General features: G+C 44.3%; 1 protein-coding gene across 2 annotated transcripts in view; it reads right to left on the reverse strand.

Annotated features, from left to right (window-relative positions):
• The window catches only part of LOC119653211, a 317,232-nt gene that overhangs the window by 61,683 nt on the left and 231,931 nt on the right, over positions 1-23,618 (reverse strand). For both annotated transcript variants that reach the window (XM_038057781.1, XM_038057780.1), the window contains exon 3: positions 11,415-11,550. In XM_038057781.1, coding sequence (XP_037913709.1) covers positions 11,415-11,550 — 136 coding nt within the window. The remainder of the gene's footprint in view (positions 1-11,414; positions 11,551-23,618) is intronic.

Below are 23,618 nucleotides of genomic sequence, written 5' to 3' on the forward strand. Positions count from 1 at the left end.
TATCAAATTGGTGGACCTCGGTGTAAAACTGGGAGTTCTGGAGTTCCTTATTAAGGCAGGCCTAGATCGGACACCGGTTGTTGCGCTGTTGATGATAATGATGATAGGAAAGTTGACTACAACTTGTTTATTGGGCTTATATATTAAGAAAAATTGTGGAATATCATACAGATGTATGCATAAATTTTTCTTGAAATTTTGCACCTACACTATGAAGGTGCCTATATCATTGAGTGCAATGTTCTCCGCTCTTTAGTTGCTGTATTTAGTCCGCAAGTCATATCCTCAAAAACACCTTCATGCTGGGAATATGGAGGAGAACTAGTGAAGCACATGAACTTTATGTGGTGCACAAAATGCACGTAGCCCATGAAATTTTGAGGGAAAATTTTCGATAAAGTCCTTATGTAGTTCTTTCCTAGAATATACTATTATTCTCAAACTTTTCGAGCCTCCATCGAATACTCCCTGGTAGTTTGTAAATCCGCCCCTGAAACACACCTTCCCGGAATGTTTCAGTGTCGAATAGGTTGCACGATTGCAATTTCCATCCGAGCAGAAAAGCTGCGGATAAAAGTTAACCAAGCTTCACCAAGACTCCAAGGATAGGATATTGTTAGCGGTAATCCATAACCTAAATTCGTTAGGACTATTATACTATTTCCAGCATTATGATAGCAGTAATGCGATGAGACAAGGCAGTCAATACTTGAATATTCAAATTTGGGAAATATTCACTTCAGGTCGTTGAATCGAAGGCCCTCCATATCATTATCGAGAAGGATGCATGAATTCCTGGAATTTATCCGTGTTTGTAATCGGTAAGGAAGAGGGGAGGGAGGGAATGTAGTCGTTATCTCAGCTGAAGTGGTTTCGAAATTCGTAGGCAGCCAAGTCCCAAGGTTGTCAGCCATTGATGTAAGAGGAAATGCTTGAGGTGAATTCCTAAAATTATCCTTCATTAGAAGTTGGAAGAATGGAATTATCTATCCTAATTATGGCCTGGATAACACAGCTCTGAAACAAAACGAATTTTTTGAATTTGTGAGTTAATTTCTAATTTACGGGATTAGCTTCTATGGGGGGAACTTGTTCCGAAGTGCGGTGTTCTGAGTGGGCTACTCTAATGAGTTTTCTCTTTAATTGTCGAGGCAAATGAGCAGGGTTGTTGGATACCTTTTAATTGATATACCTTGCTCAGGAACTCTATTGAAAACTGTTCCTTGAAAGTTATCGAAGTATGAAATCGGGAACTGTATTTTTTTTTAATAATTGTGATAGGTTACTGGATTCTTTACTTTGTCCATTATTAGGTAATTGGTGATGTACCCAAACCTGTCTTCTCTGGGAAACGTGAAAGAATTCAACACATAATGGACATTTTTAGTTGCAATACAATCTTACTGGATCTGAAGAAAAAGAAATAAGGGGTGTCCACTTTAAGATCAATACCAAACATAGTGAGATACTGCCAAGATACTCATTTCCGATGCAATGTGGAATCTCGAACTGCGCCAGAATGTAGCCAGAAAATGGGAATAGGTTACATATATGGACTCCATGAAAATGAAATTTGTGGGCATTTAGTATTTTTCCCGTGAATTGGTGCCGTAAAATGCGATTAAAACAGATATGTTTTGTAGTTTAAAAACTTGCAAATCCCAAAATTAATTATGCTTTCCACACGTGTGCTACATTTCGAGGCTCCCCAGAGACTCCCCTTTCCCTCCGACTTCAGTGAAAATCTCAGCGACATAGTCTGGAGTTAAGTGAGGTAAGACTGCGGGATCCTGGGGAGCACGCTCTCCCTCTTGGGGCACTCTTCTGATATATTTTGGGAAGGCTGCCGGATCGATCGGTATCAGCCAGAATAGTAACAGGGAGATTTCAGTTCAAGATGAGGAGCATTTCACTAGTGGAGTGTCACACACCAATGGATACTTCCGATGTAGAGGAGAAGAACGCTTTCTATGAGCATCTCAATGCAGTCCATGAGAGGCTTCTTGAAGAGGAAACTATGACCGTGATGGGAGCTCTGAACGCCAAGGAAAATTTTAATAACACATTGTTTGAACATGTAATGGGGAAACAAGGACTTGAAGACCGTAATGGGAATGGTAAAAGATTCTCAGGTTTGTGCAGCTTTCATCGCTTAGTCATTGGTTGCAGAGAGCCAGGTTAGCTAGGTTTAAACAGGTCAGTAGCGTATATAAAATTAAATCGACCACATTGAGCGAGCTTTGCCAGCGCATCGCTTCCGTCTCTTCTTGCAGGGTTGAGTGGTTTCGAATCACATAACTTAACACGGTTCACTAACAGGACCGGCTGTTGCTCGGCAATAGGAAAACTATTTTGCTAATTGCACTCCAGATATCTAGAACAGCTCAACAGGGAATATTGGTCAACATCGGACCACCAACAAAAGTACTCTTTTCTTCAGTGCAAATACAGTTCTTGGCCCCGTCCCGAATAGGCGCTTCGAGATCTGATTGGCTATCGAGATATGAAAGCATATCGAGGAGCTTAGGGAACTAAGAGCTTCTATTGCCGGTGTGTCCGGCTCAAGTAGTTAGCGCGCTGAGTGGACGTTGCGCAAGGTTGCGAAATTTCGCTGAGGGCAGCGGAGTTTGTTAACGCGACTGGATGTCGGATACCAGTCGACTCAGCTGTGAATGAGTACCTGAGTCAAATCTTGGACAAGCGCAATGCTGACCATATTGCCTCTTACAGTGTACTGTAGTGTACCGTTACGGTCTTGAATGAAGTGCTCTAAAACACTTCAAGGCCCTGCTCCCATATGGATTTTTGCGCCAACGATTATTATTATTATTTAGAAAACAAAATTTAGTTTTTTCCCCTTTTTGGTAGGTACAACGTGTCAACGTGTGGTTACACCAAACCGCCATCGCTTGCGGTTAAATGAAATGCACTTCAACTCATTCGACGAATTCGTAAGATTCCTGTAGTCCTCCTCTATTTTTCAGCGCCAAGTGCTCTTGGTGACGACCATCTCGGGAGAATGGATTCCAATGAATGACGCAGCCGGCAATGCAATTGTCGCCCCCGCCTTGTTAATATGTGACCCACTCTCTTCCACTTCTGCTTTCCGATCACATTGTGCACGAATAACAGGCCCTGTCCGCTTGAGATGGTGTCAGGTCATAGTACTTTGATGACGACGCAGATAGATGTTGAGGAAGCTTGTGGACTTCCCATATAGCAACCCAGGAGAAAATATTAGTACACAATGGTCTCAACTGGATCTGGGTGTTGAGATAACTGCATTTTTATCTTTTCGACTAGGCCGGAAAAGCTGATTTAGCGCTGTTAATATGTCAAGTGCGTTCAGTTCGATGCCGCCGTCGGCAGAAACCACGCGACTTATACAAATTGATCAACGTCTTCGATGCCCTGACTATTAATGCAGATACGGAGAGTGAGCACCTGGAGTTGGTGGTATTTATCTCCAGTTCCATTTGCCCCAATTTCCAAATTCAGAGGCATTTGACCAAAGTTCAGGACTAGGTGAGAGAGCCAAAAGACGTTCTGGTTCATTGAACACCTCCAGGCCCTCCCGACAAGGCAGCAGTGGGAACGTCACCAATAAGAGACAGAAATAATATCGGCGGCAAGATGTAATGGCTGACATTTTGCCTCGAGACACCATCAGCACTGTTTCAAAATGAATCGTAGGGATGATCCGTCGATCAAATTTTCCAGATGTTCCTTGACGTGTTCCAGGATCATTTTAGCTATTATTTTTGCAACAGCAGAGAGCACTCAGGTACTCCTTCAATTGCCACACTCAGAAAGGTTCCCTTCTTTGGAATTTTAACGATCATCCCCTTCTATCGCCATCTGGGAAAGATCTCGGATTACCAAGATTTCTGTATGAGTGAAAGTGACAACTGTAAATTGCAGGTGCAGCGATAAATAACTCTACGGGGAGACCGTCAGATCCAGCGGATTCATTCCATTTGAAGGTATAGCGGTTATGTTCTGTTTGGAGGAGCATTCCGTATCCGCGCGTTGCGGTGACTAGCAATGTCATCCACAAGAGGGGAACATCAGCTGATATTACATCTGTTAAAAAACGTGGTGAAGTATTCTTTCGACCTCTATAGCTCCTTTATTGTGGAAAGGGGGGTTGATCGGGAACATCCTTCACAGGTCCATCGAAAGATTTGCGACCACATGCAACTTCTTTCGTGATGGCGTATACACTTCAGAATTCATCGCGTTTTGCAACAGATTCTGCTGACCAGCGCAATAGCGACTAGCACAATTCGTTGAAGAATTCGGATTTTCGCACTGTATTGGAGTTCAAACCTGTCTGTTGCGATCTTATGACGCCCTTTAGGATATGGCCACCGACGCCCATAGCACCTGAGAAAAGGAGCAAGTGATATTGAGCTTAGGGGTCCGTTCCCTCCAACCCCTAACGGGAAATGCTGGACGCAACAAGATAGTGATTCATTTCAAGGCTGCTGTCAGCGCCTATGCACACCTAGGAGAAAACTTCCAAATGTACCGCGGATCGCGAAGTGGTCATTCTAATTGTTCGTACGGTATCGTCAGTTGAAATTTAACTAACCTCATGGAGAGCTCTATGCTCAGAAAATGTACCACTAGTGATGATCCAGTGGATGCTGCATGAATTCATAAATCTCCTACCATTATCGTTTTTTTTCCATCACATGTATGGGCAAGGTATTGTCAAAGCCTACTTTGGCATTCAGATCACTCATAGCGGCGAGAGTGTCATCTTTAGAAAGCCTTTCCTGAACTGCAAGTAATTGCTCAAAGAAATCACCCTTCTCCACTATTTTGGAAATTTTTGCTGGTGCATAGCACTTTAGCACTTATAGTAAGAATCCTATCAGAAACCATCTCCCAGGTCAAGAGTACATACTTTGAGATAGTCTTCAGAAACAGCCCGACACCGGAATCGCAGCTTTCCAGGGTACAAAAGCCATTATAGTGGCAAGAGGGAAAGAAGTACTATCCAGAATCGCATTAGCTTACTTCCTTTATGTCCAGAATGTCCAGAATATCCTTTGAATCCCAACATGCAGAAATCAGTACTAACAAGTCTCAACTGATGAAAGGAAGATAACGGTATTTGCAAGAATAAATATCTACACTAACGAAAGAGAAACAACAATTTTTTTTATAATTTCAAATAATTAATCGTTGGAAACACCACATAATTACACCAGATGTGGTTAACCAGTTATAATGCGTTTTGGATAGTCGAAGGTGTTTGGCGTGATGTTAGCACCTATCCGAGGCGTTGTTGACTTTTCAGTATGTGTTTATTCCCGACCCCCAAGAAAACTGCGGGTCAGGGGAGAATTATCCTCTATCTTCCCTTTTGTCATGCTTGAAACCATGTATTGACGAGTACAAAGGCGTTAATGTTCTTCGATAATACGCTGTGATTCCTTTGGCATGACAAATACGTTCATCCGCAATGACGAGTTAGTTAACGTCAGGCACGTTACAGGTCTTTGTATCGACAAGTTACCAGAATACATCGGGTCGCCCACCTAGTGGTACCTGTACGCAGAAGAGATGAATCGTGCAGTCAGCTGCTGCCTTAATGGCAACACGGAAGCCATAAGGGGGTGCGTGGGTTGTTAAGGTATAAGAGTTTTTAGCCGCATGTGGCAGCTCCCGGTACCAAGCCATAACATTTTTTGCAGAGGGCAGATGTTGATGTGTTTTCTGCAGGCTCCTTTGCCTTACCAGCGAGTGATTAATGTTTCGCTTGCCGAGACTGATTTCTATTGTTCCATCTAATTTGCTTGGGTCTTGGCACTGTCTATTCAACATGCTCCTTTGATCACTTTTCGACAGGATTGGGGGCGGTTCTACCGCGTCGACAGGGGTGGGCGCTATAGTATTTTTTGCGATGCTGGTTGGCAAGTTTATTTTTTGTAATGACACTGAATGCGTTTTTCTGCTTGTTCTGCCGCGGGACCCCAAGAACTTATGACTTTATAATTCGTACCCATTACGTGCTTGCGATTATATTTAAATGGGGCGATTACTATCTGTCGTTACAGGGCAGAGGTGAGGCAGCGTCTGGTGAATTGCCTCTGCCCTGGACGAAACCGTCAAACTTTCTCGTTGTTTTTTGAAAACTTGGGTGTTTAACTCAAAAAAAGAAGAAGAAGAAGGCCGTGGACTACAAAAGAGGAAGTAAGTTGCTTCCCAAGTGGTGCGGTCCGTAACCGAGTGGGTGCAAAGTCAGGACTCCCAGTATCCTCAACAAAAAAATTACAACACTTTTGCAGGCTGTTGTGGAGGCGCTACACTGTATGAGCGGCTTTTAGACTAGGCACTCCATACCAAAATCGCAACACAGCTCTCCACGGCTGAACAACTCAGACCACATTCGCCTGAGCGGCTACTTTTCGGTATCGGGATGGGAGTCGCGAGGCCAGCTTACCAACCGGGCACGTGATGGTCTGCTACTCGTCGTCAATCAGACAGGTCAGTTTTAAATTCTTTAATTAATTTATTAACTAAAAGAGGGGTCTAATTATTTTTTTTTACAATAATGTGTGTGTAATATTAATATATTTGGTTATTACAATATACTTAATTAAAGGGGTACGGCTACTATCTTTGCAATTACGACCGATTCAGGTGACAAAAAACCCACCACGCGAAGTTACAGTAACAACCGCCTCAGAAACAACAATAGCACCAACACCCACCGTAAAATCAACAGCAACGAAATGCGTAGAATAAGTTAAATGTTATTACAAATTAAAGTTCATTGCACTTCTTGTTATTGCTCTCAAAGTAAATCACGTTAGGCTGGAAAACCCGGCCCGAAGTTGGTATTGGTATTGGGGCTCGAGTGTTCCCGCTTCAGTAGTGGTGCTGTTGGGGATTTTCTGCTCGTTGTGGGGCTCGGAAGATTCTTCGCTGGGCTTCTCGCAAATTCAACGTCAGTTCGCAATGTGATACAACAACGCTATAGGCGCCTCCGTACCCTCGTGGCCGCAGTGGCGTGTACCACCTTTTTGGTGGCGTAACCCAAAGACCTGGTATCGCTGGTTAGAGGCGCAGTTCACGCTCTCGGGCATCATTACTGACGCCACACGATTTAATCATGCGGTCGTCGGCCTGGATGAAGAGCCCCTTGGGCTCGTCGCTGACGTACGCGAAGAGTGTTCCTACTCATAGTCAAAGGGCACCCTCATCAAGCGACTGTCGGTAAGTGAGTCAGCAACGGAGAATCATTTGCTGATGAAGCTCACCTTAGGTTAGGCGGGGACAAGGTCGAGGTGGAGCTTTTGAAGTCGTTGTGGTTGCAGCGACTCCGGAAGAGCACCCAAGTCGTCTTGACCTCCGGATCTTTGGAAGTGTTATCGAACACTGCTGATAAGATCCTCGAGGTGCATGTGGGCCCGTGGCCAGAGAAATGTCGCGGAAGACCACTGGCGATACTGGCGTCTCAGTCCTCCCGGTATAGGCGAATTGACCCCACAGCAACTCAAAATAGCAGCGGCAAACTCCTCTACCATACACATGGCTACAGGCAAATGGACGTAAGTCTAGGGCTTCGACGAACGTTTTCATGTCATTTTATCACAGCAGATGTCAGCAGTCCTACCCTAGGCCACTGTGGATTGCTGGTAAATCTGCAGAATAGGTATCTTATAGACCCCGTAACCTCGCTCAGGTCTTCAGGAAAACTTGCCACCTGCTCAACTGTCAGTCTTTCTATAATTTTCGAAGAAGTAGGCAATCCTCGCATTCGCACGTCTTTTCAAAAATACAGCAGCATAACTATCGAAAGTAGTCGCTCGCAGCCAGATAAGTATAATGTACAGCACCACATCCGCACTACTGGCTTCGATATCTTCTCGAAAGACCGTCCATTACCATCCCAGAAGCTCGCTGTTGCAAAGAAAGGATTTGATACAGTGTCCGGATGGCTCATTGGTTAGAGAGCTGGGCTGCCGCAGCGGAAGGTCACGGATCAAATCTCACTGATGGCAGAGGGATGTGTTATCGTGACTGCATGTCGAATACCAGTCGACTCAGCTGTGAATGAGTACCTGAGACAAGTCCTATATGGTACAGTAGTGTGCCGTTACGGTCTTGAATAAAGTGTTCTAACAAACTTCAAGGCCCTGATCCAATATGGATTGTTGCGCTAACGATTGCTATTATTATTATTTGCAGGCCATGGAATAGCTGCTGATTTTCACCATTACACATGGCCCCAAAGCACAACTGCAAATGGAGACCATGTGATGATTCCAGACGTCTGAATTCTCATACCATTCCAGACCGCTATCTTATACCACTTATTTACGACCTCGCGCTCAACCTCGCTAACTGCCGTGGTTTCTCGGCGTACCATCAGGGAGTAGCACCAGAAGACATTCCGAAAACGGCAATATGCTCCCTCTTCAAACTCTTTGAGTTCACACACACATTTTCGTACGATCCACATCGGCATCATTGACCCCTTGCGAGATTCGCATAGCGCGGTGGCCTGAGGCAATACCTCTGGCCGACACTCCCGCTCAATCGAGCGCCAAGAGCCTTTGTTGGGAATGGATCACACGCTTTGGATTTCCAGTTGAAGCCATTACTGACCAAGGAATGCAGTTCGAATCTACCCTGTTCTCGGAGCTGGGCAAACTGCTAGGCTTCAAACGTCATTGGACGACTGTGTACCACCTGCAATTCAATGGGATGCTACAACGCTGGCATAGGACGCTGGAGGCCGCTATAATGGCACACGATGACTCTTCGTGGTCGGAACTTTTGCCTCCCGTTCTACTTGTTATACGGGGGAGAACTTCAGACTTCCTAGCGACCGTGTGCTGGATAGTAGGTTAGCGCTTTTCACCGCTGGGCTTTTGCCTTTGCCCAGGGACGCCCAGGCCAAACTAAAATAACACCCGCCATCCCGTCATTCTAGGACGAAGGCTAATTCCGCTAAAGACCAGGATGGATGCGTCCTGGAAGCCCTGCGACCACCATGTGAGGGCAGTGTTAAACAGAGGGAAGCACTCCTTTAGAACGTCTCCGTGTCCAAACAAAAGTCTTTCACCTTCGCTGAAGTCTCCGGGAAGAAAGGTCCACGGTGCGTCAATTTCGAACTGCATTCCTAGAGGTGGCGGGCCAGGAGTTGGGTTTTGTCGCTGAAGCCCAGTACCAGCCTGGGGGTGGAGTGCTGTGGAGGCAGTGTGTGGGCGGTTTAGCGGAGATTCATGCGACCTCGAAAACAAAGTCGCAGCGCATCTCACCCCGACTGCGCAACTGAGCACTTAGTTGTCGCTATCGAGATGGGATCGCTGATCGAGGCGTAGTAACCGGGCCCCTGACAGTCTGCTATCGGCCGTCGACCAGACAGGTCAATTTCAATTAATTGATTAACGAACATCGGGGTTTAATTTTTTTATTAATTATAATAATGTGTGTGTAATATTGATCTAATTGTTAGCTATGAAAGCCATAAGAGATTGACCCATAGATGGTTGAAAACTTCTGAAATTATGGCTCCTTCAAGCATTGAAGCTATTCAACGAATGAAGGGGGGGGGGGCGACCATTGGATGATTCATTATGACATCGCTTCTAGCTTCTTAGTCGCAAACCCTTAGATTTGCGAAACCCGACTTCAACGATAATAAATTCCATCCCGAATTCGAGGGCGGTACGTTAAGTACAGTTTTAACTTTTTCCATAATTCAACTGAACAAATCAATCGATATCCGGCGCGCTCATTAAGCATCGCATATTAAACACCTCAAGAACAATTTCTGTCATGAATGAATTCACTTACTGTCTATCAAAACACATAAATCTCCCATCGATGATTGATTTCATCTTCATTACGGAAATATTTTTGTTTCCCTAATTGTCACTCCATCCAAATAATCTCAGCGAATCTGATATCTTTCCTAGTTTAAGAAAACTTTCTCCTGTTTCCTACATCATATCCATTTCACCCTCCTATTTGCTTACCCCACATACTCGCACGTATGTTTCTAGTCGGCTCAGGATAATCTGCTTAGGTGTAATTTCCAGGAACAGATCTGCTCTATTTTGATTAGAGATTACGATTGTCCTTGGTATGAGATGCGGCATAACGAATAGTGGAATTTGTGTGGCCAAATTCACAGATACAAACTAGCAGATTTTTCTTCTCTGAAGCAGGGAAAAGTTGGCTTAACTGACGAAAGAATTAGGCGAAAAAACGATTCTCTGTGTGACACTTCGTTAGAGGGAGATTTCCTTGAGCAAATATTCCGCTGGGGGAGGAGAAAGGCGGAGCAGGAGGGAAGTGGTGAGAAGAACTTTGTCAACAGGATACTTGATATAATTTCTCAAGGGATAGTGCGAATAGAGTGGAAGCAGTGCGAAAGTATGTTCATGGCGAGGGAGGGGGACATAATTTCGCCCATACTTGGAATCATTTCTCATTAATTTTCGGTTGATTCTATTAGTTCCATTACATTAGTAACGGGAATACACACTGCGGTCTATAATAATTCCATCGGCCTATGTGTCGTTGTGTTTGTGAATGGCTGTAGAAATTGTACTTCATATTAGATGCGGATATTCTGGATTATAGCCTTTAAAGGAGTGTGGAGTGCAGAGTGTGAAGAACGCTTACGTATATATCTCCACACAGCCAGAGCCCCGGTCGCAAATGAGGATAGCTCGTAATTTATAGCTCTTTTTTGCAAGCGGCAAAAGGACACATAGAATATGAAATGAAAACCCAGAAGGAAGATCTTATTTTGCTGCGGCTACAGGCTTTAAGGTTCTCCAAATAATGTTAATATCAAGGGAGTGTCCTGTTCTGTGTTTATGTTTAATTCGGAAGAAGGCGCTAACAATTTTGCTGTACATAGCAAAGAAAGAATTTTGTGCTGATTACTTAAGGGGCTTATGCGAATCGAAATGTGTGAAAAGCATCCTTCTCAGCCCTCGAGAATGAGTCTACAAAAATCAAGATAAATTGTGGTTATTTGCAAGTTGAGAATGTCTTTGAGTTAATCTACGGAGGATTTTCGTTTTGCCAAATGTTTATGTGGCTATAACTTATGCACGAGTTGTTAAGTATTAACAAAATTCCCGGTTTGAATGTGGCGGCGCAATATTGGCGGCTGTGATGCAGAGCACCCTCGAGGACCTCCCTCTCCATCTCTAAATTCAAAAGCCAACTGAAAGTAATTGAAAAGGTGACTGATAGAAATTATTCATGGGACGGAATCAATATGCATGAATTCTGTTCAACCTAAGGGAGCCTTTCCCTAAACAGTCCACTGGAAGGGAATGCCTTTTTGGTGCAGAAAACAACTTTCCGACTCAAGATTTTCGAATGTAAAAAAGTGTAATCCTTAGCAATAAATATACATGTTATATACATACCAACAACTTCCAATTCACCGGATGCGATCAATGTATGAAAAGATGGTGCATCTGCCGAAACTTCACAACTATATTTTCCGGACGTTGAAGATTGCACCGATGCCAAAGTGAGTTGGCTCTCGTTTGATAAGTGACGCTGTAAATAACCCAGGAAAAAATAGAAGAGGAAAATTGATGAGAATGAAAAACAACTTTATATCTAGGAATAAATAACTTTGTAACGAGACTACACTATTTAAAAGTATGTACCCAGGGTAGACAGTGCATGAAAGTTCTTTGTGTGAAAGATGGAAGAAATTGAAATTGATGGAGCTCGGAACGAATAGTTTCAGGGGGAGAGTCTACTCCATGAAAAGTGGATGAAAATCGATGAAAGTTCGTTGCATTCAATATGCTCAAAGCAATAAGTAACGATTCTGAAAGTAACTTTCGTTTTCTGACTGGACGTTGGAGGAACCTGCTGAAGAAGTATCTTAGAAATGCAGGTGTGGAACTCTCATGCTTACTTACAAAAGGTATCTGAAATGTAAGCTTATGTCAACCGTAAAGCAAATAAACTTTAACTTTATATTTATCTTTTACGGAAAAAAAAACATGAGATGATGACGTAAAAATCAGTGTACAAAGTCAGCGACGAAAAGTAGCTAACGTGCTTTAAGTTAAGGTATTTATGCAGGGAAAGTGGATGTTTACATATTTTACTGCATTTATGGCAATAACTCCAAGTTCAAAGTTCTTCTTCGTCTTCTTTTTCAATGGCATGACATACCAAATCAGTCCTTGACTTCTGCCTTTTTTGGTCCAATTACCATGTCTTTCAGTTGCATGCTGGGTCTGCTATCTGCGCCAAATTCTGCTCCCTATCTTTTGACCCACGACGATCCACTTTTGCACTGTGGAAAGCCTGGTGGTAGTAGACGCAAATCGTCCAACTATTCCACAAAGCGCGCTGTGGAAGCAAGTTTTTTACGGCGGGATTCCGGTCCAAGTTAATGAGTATCATAATTATGGAGTCTTACGCATCGACAAAGATTTCCGATATAGGTCCGTGAAAAGAAACCCTTGTAAATTGGCCAATTTATAAGAATGCCAACCGGGAAGCAAAGAAAGCAGTCGCTGTCATCCGAGCGAACCATTACAAAAATCTTTACGATAAACTGGACAATCGGGATGACGAGAGAGATTTGTATCAACTTGCTAAAAGCCGCAACGAACGTATCCAGGATATCGATCACTGCGTTAACGACAACAACAGTACTTTCCTTACCAACCGTCGAGCCGCAACGGATAGATGGCGAGAATACTTCGAACAGATTTCAACTGAAGAATTTGCTCATCCTCCACTTCGACAATCATTGCCGACATTTGGACCAGTTCCACCTGTTAGCGCAACTGGTGCTTAGAGGTGGCGGTGAGGAAGACGGGGCGGCAACCCTGTCGGCTGAACCAAAACCAAGTGGCCGAGAAGAACCTCCATAGTGGTGGCACCGGGAGACGCTGTACTCATTTTGGTTTGCGGCCGTGATTCAATAAGCGAATGCTCCAAAGGCTTAATTAGGGCGATCAGACCCGAGTCTGCACGGGGTGTCATCTGAAGTGGTAATTGGCCACGAAACCTTACCAGGGGTACACTGGTACCATGGGAACCGGGATAGCTCCTGGACTCTCCTACTTCGGGTGAACTCCCGTTGTGTGTGAGTACAGCTCGGTTATTTGTGGTAGGCCCCTAGTGGGAGTTTTATGCGGGTTGTGGTTATGCACAAGCGAGAAGAGACCTTCGTGCCTCGCCGTGGTGTTGCGTTTCAACACAGGTGTCGTACTCCTTAGTTCAGTAGAGATTTAGGTATGTCTTGCATCCACCAGTATGAATGCTAAGCCATGCACTTGGTATAGACTGGTACCGTTGCTGCTTGTCTCAGCGGGGCTCTGGTTGTGGTCACAAAATCAATCCGTGTCTTAAGAGGACCGTAGGATTAAGTCTCCACGACGGGTACCCACGTTAAACACTCAAAGGCTTAACTGTCAGCGCATCTGAAGTCGAGGAGGCAATAAAACAAATGAAATCCGGGGTTATTCAGGAGGGAAGTACCACTGTTCTAATATGGAAAGAAAAAGTAGTCCAGCAGAATGTTCAAATTACAGTCCGATCCGGCTATTTTCCCATACCATGAAGACAACTGTATTCGCGAAATCGTGGAAATAACCGGATTTATCAAAAACTGCAGAACGCAATACACTCTGCGCGGTTACTCATGGAAGAACACCGTGAGAAGCATCGCCCTCTTTACATTGCATTTCTGGATCTAAAGAAAGCGTTTGACCGTGTGCCGTTCATGTGGCTGGTATGCTTTATGGCAACACTCAGTGCCAAAAGAACTCGTGCGCTGGGTTCAATAGGCTCTACCACGATCCGAAAAATAAAGTATCAAAACCGCTTCGTGTCTCTGTTGGTGTTCATCAAGAAAGCGTCCTCTCACCACTCCTCTTTGTTCTTGTTATGGACCAGATATCCAACGTCCTGCACCCTACACACTGCTCTATGCAGATGATGTTTTCCTAGCACCTGATAGCAAAAATGATCTCGAGCAACTTGTCCAAAAATGGAATGATCGCATCATGCAACATGGTCTCAGATTGAATCTAAACAAAACTGAATTTTTGGCGACCGATTCCCATGAAACGGGCACAATGACTGTCAGCGGCAGTGATCTGCCCAAAAATGAGCGATTTAAATACCTCGATAAATGAATTGCTTCACGCATTAACGCAACCTCGATGAAGTGGCGGTCCACAACTGGTGTTCTTTGTGATCGACGTATCAACGAACGTCTCAAATCTATTTAATTTACCGCAATGTAGTCCGTCCAGTCGCTCTCTATGATTCTGAGTGATGGCCGACGATAAAATCAATGAACGGCGTCTTGCGGAAGTGGAGACGAAAATGTTATGTTGGACTAGTGGCGTCACACGTTTTGATCACATCCGAGATGAGGATATCCGCGATCGTTATGGGGTTGCACCGATCGTAGAAAAGTTGCGAGAGAGGCGTCTTCGATGGTATAGTCACGCAATTCGTGCTAGCGAGAATTCACCTGCCAAGATTAGTCTGAACATAGAAGTCGATGGTAAACGGCCAAAAGGCAGGCGGAAACAACGGAGGCTTGATACGCTGGCTGGGGATTTAAAAGCCTCTAGATTGCACCCAGATCAGGCTTTCGACAGAGTCAAATGGCGAAACCGATCACAACGAGACGACCCCGCTTGTGAATGAGACAAAGATTGAAGAAAAAGAAGAAGAGGCGTGGTAATAGATCGTAATTTGACTGTCGCTTCTTTTCGTTTATATATGTTATGTCGCTAATGTGCCACCTGCAGGAGAATGGAGTGTCGGCTCCCTCTCCATATTCGATACAGGTCGTTTCCGCAATCCGACTGTCGTCCAGTAGTGTGAAAATGTTCTTGCTGCGTAAACGGCGCTAATTATTAACAACCTGCCTAACTACTCATGAAAGATGGACCATCTTTTTTCTTTCGTGAATGAATTTGTCGGTGAAGTCCCAAAAAGACGTTACACAAGCTGATTGACTGCAGAAATGTGGAAGCAGATCGAGCGCTCTGCTGATGATTGAAGGCATGGGTGCAGCTCCTATACAGTAAAAAATAGGAGAGGTATAGTCTTGTGGACGCCGTGACGAAAATAATTTTACTATTTCGTTCGTGTGAAAAGCAGAAGTTGCCGCAAATAGCACTGACTTCCCTACCATATACCACATATATATAGGTCTCAGGGTGACAGCAAGGATTGGCATCCACAATGGAGTACATAGCCTGCAAAATGCCTGCTGATCAAATCCTAGCAGATATACTACTGAACCCTATCTCTACCTCCCATAGACGTGGTGAAAGTCAAACGAAGAAGGATGGTAGGAAGGATGAGCCACCTGCGGTTAAGAACCGGAGAAATCGTACTAACTGCTTCTTCAAGTTAGGGGTTCGACAGAACTGACAGCCTTACACGGAAACCTATATGTTCCAACGTCGAGAAAAGAGTCCCGGAATGCATGGATTTTATAGCGACGGACCCGGCAACGAAAAAGAACAAATGATTTGCGAATTTTTCCACAATCCCATGTGGGTTAGGGCTTAAGAATACACTCAAAGTCTTCCCTGCTTCCCTGAGATAGAAATTTATGGGCCAGAAATCTACAAATTTTGAAGCTTTATTGCTACCAAAACGTAAACGACGCCTCGGATAGGGACTGAACCCGCGGCGAACGGACTATGACCGATCTCTGGAATTTACGTACGCTCCTCGAGAATGGTAGCAAGGGTCCATAGAATGTTTGCATTTTCTAATTTGCGCGGGAATTCCAATGATATATGCTGGGCATTCCGGGCCTAAGCGAAGTAAGATGATCGGATCCGTGGTGAGTACTCCTCTCCCCATGCGCCATATACGGTAATGTGCTTTTGTACTCGGCAAAGCCAAGTGGAAGTACACGTGAATTCGGCGTCGGGCTGCTTCTGACGGCTACCGCAAGGTGTACTTTTCTGACCTGGGAGCCGATTTCTGACAGACTTCTAGTTTAGTTCAGTTTACTGGGGGGAGCCGCAGCTTCGTGCACTCAGGTCATTGTTAAGCTCATTGTACTATACCCGTAAATCGCCTAATCAATGGTTTCTCGCATACGGCGTTCGAAGACTTTAGCGAAGAGAAGAGAAAATTCTCCAGGGGCAGGTATGCAGATTCTTCATTGAAGAAAACCTTACCAACGTGTCTTCGTCTGAGATCTGAAAAGGTCGGGTAGCTGCACATAAAGTACAGAGTCGTCTCCTTTCCCTCCTCACATTGGCTGCACATAGCCGAAACCACCACCCCAATCTTTTATAAATGCTAATTTAAGGAGCAGTGTTCCGTTGAAGGCCCTACTAAGGTTTTCATGTCCAAGGATCAACAAAAATGCCGCTCTGGCGACCCCACGTTCTTTCACAAGGATTTTCGCCTGCCGCCAAGAGTTCAAATTTCTGCACTCAGCTGCGTGAATCCTTGCAATTTTACCCTTCAGAGTAGACTCGACAGTGGATGGCCGAATTGAAAAAGCTGGTTCAGGTCCCATCATTGTGGATCTAGACGCTCGGTGAGCCAGTCTGTCAGCGTCCTCATTACCACCGATGTTTGAGTGCCTTGCCCCGGAACTCACATCAATTCGTTCAGTCGGTCGGTAATGATGCTCGACTGTCGGAATAGATTCGAATGGTGAGACCGCACCATTTTTGTCGCATACATTTTTCTGCTGCCAATGAAATGGCATATATATCCGCTCGTAATATGATCGTCATTTTTCCAAGGGTTGGGCGAGTTCCAAAATCGGATTCCCCAAGAACACCCCTGGGCCCGATCCGCCGGTCACGTCGGTGAAGATTATTAAGTCTGTAATCTGAAAAGACTCATGGCAATTGATTGACCATTCTTCTCCTTTGGTGATTACGACAGTGTATGTCTTTTCAAAGACGAATCTGGAAATTATATGATCGGCCGGTATCAGAGCTAAAGGATGTTTGTCAAGGAATTTCCAGATAGACGCATGACCGTATGCATGATTGGCCGCGTGTCTATGCTCCAATGGTATTGAGTTTATATGCGTCGTTGGCTGCTTTCCGTTTCACCTCCAAGTGAATGGGGGGTAGATTTAGGATAGCTTCAAGCGCCGTAATTGACGTAGTACTCATTGCTTTAGTAATACTTAGGCAACTGAGCATCTGAATCTGCGTTATCAGCTTCCAGCAGTTAGCAAAATTCGGTCTCGGCCACCAGACAATACATTCATACATCAAAATAGGTAACAGACTTCTAACTGTAAGATTGCGATCAAAGTTAAGAAGTATCCCAACTGTACAATGCTATGCACCAACGAGGACTTCCGACACAGTGCAGAAGGATCTTCTTTACAATCATGCACCCAGCTTAGAGGAAGATTTTCTAAAGGTCGGACATGTGATAGAGAAATATGGTCTTAGCGACCGTAATGATAATGTTGGGAGCTTTGTTGATTTCTGCAAATTCCACCCGCTCGTCATTGGTGGCACATCGTTCGAGCACAGAGCCTGCCATAAGGTCAATTGGGTTTCAACTGCCCGACACCGTACGAGCAATCAAATCGACTACTTCGCGATCAGCAGTAGATGTCGCTTATGTTAACCTGCGTGTTGCGTCTGCAACTTCTCAGAGGTTTGAAAAGCCGCGATTCCCAAGTTCAACATAGACCGATTGTCGCTGTCGCTCGATAGTGGGAGAGCTATTTGCCTGAAAGGACGGTAGATCTACTGAGTAGCCCGCCGGAAAATATTGATGAGGATTAGGCTGCCATAAAACTGTTCTTTTCTCATTATAAGGCCAGGTCGTCGGCCACGTCCTGGAGTGGCGTCAAAAGATCTGGCTGACTACGGAATCGTGGAAGCGGAATGATGAACGGGATAGGTTAAAATCTCTACTCACCGCTATAATTGATGCCGAACGTGACGCGCCCGAAGTCCGATATCGAGCGAAATCCCACTGCACTGGTCAGGGAAGCGGAAGATGCTGCATCATCGCATTTTTTCCTACATACTTTAGGTTGCTCAATTATCTCTCTCAACTTCATAACTCCATCCCATTTTTCAGTTACATACAATATTTAACACTTCAAATAATTAGTTTTACCTTTTTTTAAAACAATCTAACATCCGGTCTTTTTTTCCTTAAGAACCCAATTTCATTTAAACAATTTCAAATTTAATTTTTTAGCAATTTTCAAATGATGCGGGCTAAAATTGACCGTACCAATCGTTTGTTGAATTGTCCATATTACACATTACTGGATGCAGGCAGGCGATTGGTCGTTTCTGCAGGGAATTTGCATGACGCTTGTACTGCACTTTGTTGTTGTCGCTGACCCGACGTAAATTTTAGAGTTCAAGGCCGTATTCAGCGGAATCAGGATTAGCGATACCACGACCGGCTGATTGGTTGGACAGCTGATTAACGGGACAAGGAGTTCTTTTGTGTCGGAGGAAGGAATATCGCTTTAGTATTTTGGGCGAAGTGCTGTCTGCCATAGAATAAGTGTTGCAAGTTATTCTAAGGATAATTAACAGCCACCCACACCAAGACCACTGACCACTGAAAACAATGGAGGAAGTTCATTGGCGTTTTTAGCTGAAGAGTGTGACGCGAGGCTGGCTGAAAGAAGCGTTAAAGTGGTTGGTACTTGTGTACGTTGCGGGGGAACAATAAGTGACTTTTGAAAGAATTCTATGAAATAATTGAAGTTTTGAGAGTGCGGGAGGCGTTGACGGAGGTATAAGAACTTAAATGAAGTTGAGGAATGGAGTCTAATTGGCAGCGACTGAGTGGTGTAATTAGAGTGTCAAGCGAACCCGACTTCAGATCATCAAATTCTAATGTGAGAAACTATTTGAAGATGTTTTACTAATAGGTTACACAGAATAACAACCAAGGACATAAATTCATAGAAGTTAAATGGTGAATTGATTCGGGAGGTTGGTTCCAAATGGAAGAAAAAATATTGTAATCTAACTTGAGTATTCGTTATTATCATTCGATAAGAAAGATTGTGGAACACTATTGAAAAAAAGCAAAATAAAACGGAAATTGGAAGTATTCCGAGTGGTAATTTCAGTGACGGAATTAGGTCCGCAAAATTAATAATGCGTTGAAAACCTTCGATTTTAGGGCTGGACACACATGGAGATGTAAAAAGCGGTCATCCAGGCAGCCTGTGCTATAGTCTGAAGAGTTCCGTCTGGTGATAGTCTATCCTAGTGGGCTTCACTCGTGATTCGCACTGACTTAGATTTAAAAACTATATCTCTATACTGCTTAGCGCCGCCGCGTCACTCCTTGAAGTATTTGCGACAATCGGGATGTAGTAACGCATTTTCGCATGGTGGTGTGTTAAAATGCATTATCGCTATGATGTGGGCCTTTGGATGTTGCTTAACCCATCCTTAGGTCGGTCGCTCCTCAGTCCGTTTGGATGGGAAGAGGCTTCCAAATTCATCGATTCCAGTAATATAGGCTATAATATAGTGCTGTGCTATGAGGTTGGCGTCAGGTTCCCAAGCCGTATACTTGGGAGCGGAGGATATTGCGATATGCAGTCTTATCCAAATTTTAGCCAATAAAAACAAGCTCTTCCCAACACCAGACGATGCTGTACACCCCTAGACTGACACTTCACCTCCACCATGTTTTACTGTCCCTGGAATATTTTTAAACTCTAGTTCGTTATGGGGCTTCCTTTAAACAGGTGTACGCCCATCGTGCTGCATAGAATTGTATTTGCTTTTGTCTGAGAACAGAATAGTGTTTCAAAACTGTGTAGGTTTCATTTGGTATTGTTTTACATATACAAGTTTTTTCTTTTAATTCACTTTGCTAATGAATGGCTTTATGCAGAATATTTCTGATGATTCTAGAGCACACTCTTTTCCAAATTCTGTTCCCACACTCTTGTGATTTTGTTGATTTAATGTTTGTTTGGAGTATCAGTACAGAGTGCGCTCTCCCGGCTTTCGGAGCTCTCAAGTCAGGGAACCCCTTTCACCAACAGGAGGGAAGGGGAAAAAGAGAGTTTTTAGTTCAGGAAACCCCTTACGATTTGGTCCCTCCGCCGGTCGAGTTCAATCTTCTTCGCAATAAGAATAGCTCGCACATAATGCGCAACGTGACTCCAGCTGCCAGTGCTCTTCAGCATCACTCTGACAATTTTCTCTGGAGATAGCACCCCTGTGTCTGCACCAAGCTGTTCACGAAAGCCGTTCCACCTTTCGCAAGAGAAAAAAGTATCAGGAGATCTCGCCTTCCCAATCCTGTGCAAGCAAGACTGTAAACCTCCATGACCGCTTAAAAGTCGGGTAAGGAAGCAGTCAATCTTACCGTGCGTTTGGTTCAGCCACGGGTCTAAATTGTTGACGAAACGCACAGTCCATCAGCCCCTTGGCTCATTTTGCGAAGAGAGTTGCCACTCGCTAAGGGTGCGTTGATATTCTTCACGGGCAACCACCTCTCTTAAGTTTTCGCTCTTACGGCGGTAGGTAGTTTTACGCTACTTGGCAAGGAGGCCAACGGGGATCACTCTGGCGATCACCATCACGGCCGTGTCGGAGACAGTGCGATAAGCAGATGCCACTCGTAAAGCGCCCCGTTTTTGCACTTGAACAAGACGCCTACGATGCACCTCCTTGTCAAGGGTATCCGCCATACCTCCGCACCATAGAGCAGAACCGACTGCGTTGCTCCCATGAGGAGACGTCTCCTAGAGATATAGTTCCCCAAACATTCGCCATTAGCTGACTCAGGGCCGTGATTCCAGCTGCAGCCCTGTCCGCTACTGATTTGATTTGCTCGAGGAAGCCCATCTTCGAGTTAAGCATTAAACCAAGGTACTTAACCTCTGGTTTTAACTCTATAGTCAATTCACCGATCGATATGGGACGCAGGGTCGGATTCTCTTTCTGGTCAAGATGACGGTTCTTTCCAGCGCTGAAACCATGAGCAGTCATTCATCCGCTATCGCATCAAGGTGCCAAGTCTGCTTTGCGCCTGTTGAACTGTGCGTCCGACAACAAGTGCTGTAAGTCGTCCGCATAACCGACCAGGCGCGACTCTTCGGGGCATATCGAAGTCTCGGAAGACTATCGTAGAATGCGTTCCAGAGGCCCGGCCCTAGGATGGACCCTGTTCTACTCCCAACGTGATTTCCTTCTCCTCTGGTCCCCTAGCGTCCCATAGAGCAGGGACCAGTCTTTCAGATAATCCCTTAATATCCGCAAAAGGTAGCTTGGTATGTGGAATGAGGTTTCTAATGTGCCTAGCATATCTGTCCATCTTAGGGAATTGAAGGCATTTATGACATTAGGCGTTATGAGGAGCACTATTCTTCAAGATAGGTGGCTGTGTGCCTCGGCTTGATGAACCGCATCTACGACCTCAATAATAGCATGCACTGCGAGTCTCCCTGTTCTGAACTCGAACTACCTTGGGGATAAGTCCCCAGAGCGTCTCGAGCACTTTCCCGGCCGTGTCAAGCATACACGGCGGTCGGTATGCAGACGGGAGTTCCGGGTCTCCTTTACCATTGCTGATCAGTGCGAGTCCGGCCACTCTCCATCGACAAGGTAAAATGCCCTCCTTCAAGCAAGCATTGAACGCCTCAAGCAGTAATTTTGGCCGTTGGCGGAACACCTGTTTGTAAACTTCCGCCGGGATGCCATCGGCCTGGCGCCTTCTTGTTTTTCGTAGTGAAAACCGCTTCTTCGAGCTCTCTCATTGTGAAAAGAGGGCAATCCACGACGCTTTCCGCGCTATTGACATCAACCCACACAGGATGTCTGGAGAACAATGCCTACACAATATAGTCCATCTGGCCGATATTAAGTATGTAGGGCCTCCGCGGAGATAGTACATAGAAGGCTTGTCGATGCTGAGGCAGTTGATTTTATGGTTGGCATAATATATTTTATCAATTTCCATTCATCACGGGAGTTAAACTGTATGGATGACCACTCTGTGGGCCATTTTTCTAACTTTGGACATCACTAAACTTTGCCTTCTATTAATGATATTTGTACTTAATGAAAGAATGACTTTCTACTTTCACTTACACATAAATTTGTTACTATTTCTATCCCTTCCGCACTGACTTCTTTCGCTTTGGGGTCCATTTGTCCCCTGATCCAAAATGTGGGTTCAGAATTTGGTAAGGTTTTTTATGTTTTACGTTTGCGTTCTCCTGTTGTGGTATTGTCCTGTTTTGAAATTTAAATTATTGTTGGCATGCATGTAAATAGCGAATTGTTTCTGGTTAAAATGGGGGTTGAGAATTATAATACCTTTGCAATGCCATACTTCCTTTGAAACTTTTGGGATGAGGAGCCAAAACTTTTTTCCGGTATTGTAGGTAGCCTCAGGTATATTATTGTGCGTAATGAATGTTAAAAAATGCCTTGCGATTTGAAGACAGCCAGGATCTCCTCTCCTGGAGAGGGACCTTGAAAACCCCTTGCTTTGTTCCCAAGCTATTTCTTTCAAATTTACGTTTTGTTATAAATTCCGCCAATTTTGAATATTTCATGAAATCACTTGAAAATTTATTCCCAAAATGTTGAATTTTCGAAACTCATTGTGCACTCATCCCCGGAAAGTGGTGCGATTCGAAGAAGCTCAATGTAATGGACCTTTTGAAGTGGTTCTCCCTTTTTTCTATTACCTTCCGCTCTGCTCTACATACAGCAATAATATAAGGTCATGTCTATAATTATTACCGCCCCGAGAGAGATTTCCAACATGAGGTGGTTCTTCACTTATAGCCCACTCGTTCCTTAGAAAATGTGGACGGTGCTAAGGTTCCCTGTATGGCTCTTTAATAGCATACCTAATCTCTGTTCGGATGTTGTAGCGCAACACAATATATAAAATTGAACGCGAGATCTGAGAAGAGGGCGGCGGTGCTGTAAGTATCAAGGGTGATGATGTAATTTTCCGAGAGGGAGCATGAGGATAATATGACCTTTGGTGTTTCAAAGTGTGGTATAAACAGAACCAAACCGATTTTGGTGGCTAGCAATAGCTCCCAAGATGGTTGTTACCATTATTCTGTGATATGTGTTCTCGCCGTATAGGAGAAGGTTCCGAGGTATACATGCTTGTTTGTGTGATTATGTGAACATCTACGAAAATGGAAGTTGTTCTATTCACCTTACGCGGTTTGCTAGGTTCAGAGAGGGAATAATCCCTTTATATAACGTAGAGGTACTCAAGGATGTTTGCAATATTCCATCAAGTGGTTCAATTGAGAAGGTTGCAGCCGTTAGGAGGAAGGTGAACCGTCCGAGGAAAGAACATCAATCAACATTTGAATAGTTGCAAGAATTAAAGGCGCGTGACTGAAATTCAGCAGATTTGGTGGATATGATTCGTACCTCAATGTTAGGCTTTCGGTGTTTCTAGCGAAGAAAGTAAATGAATTCAATAGACAGACTCCGTTATTAAAGTTTTTTATTTTGCAAGTATTAGTATTCCGGGAATATTTTGCTCCCTTGAACCTTGCACTGAGAAAGGTAATAGGTTGCTCCCGAAATACTAGTATTTGCAAAGAAAACCAGCAAACTTTACTATCGACGGAAACAGAATCTACAACTGAA

This window comes from Hermetia illucens, chromosome 3, assembly GCF_905115235.1.
Source record: "Hermetia illucens chromosome 3, iHerIll2.2.curated.20191125, whole genome shotgun sequence".
Lineage (NCBI taxonomy): Eukaryota > Metazoa > Arthropoda > Insecta > Diptera > Stratiomyidae > Hermetia > Hermetia illucens.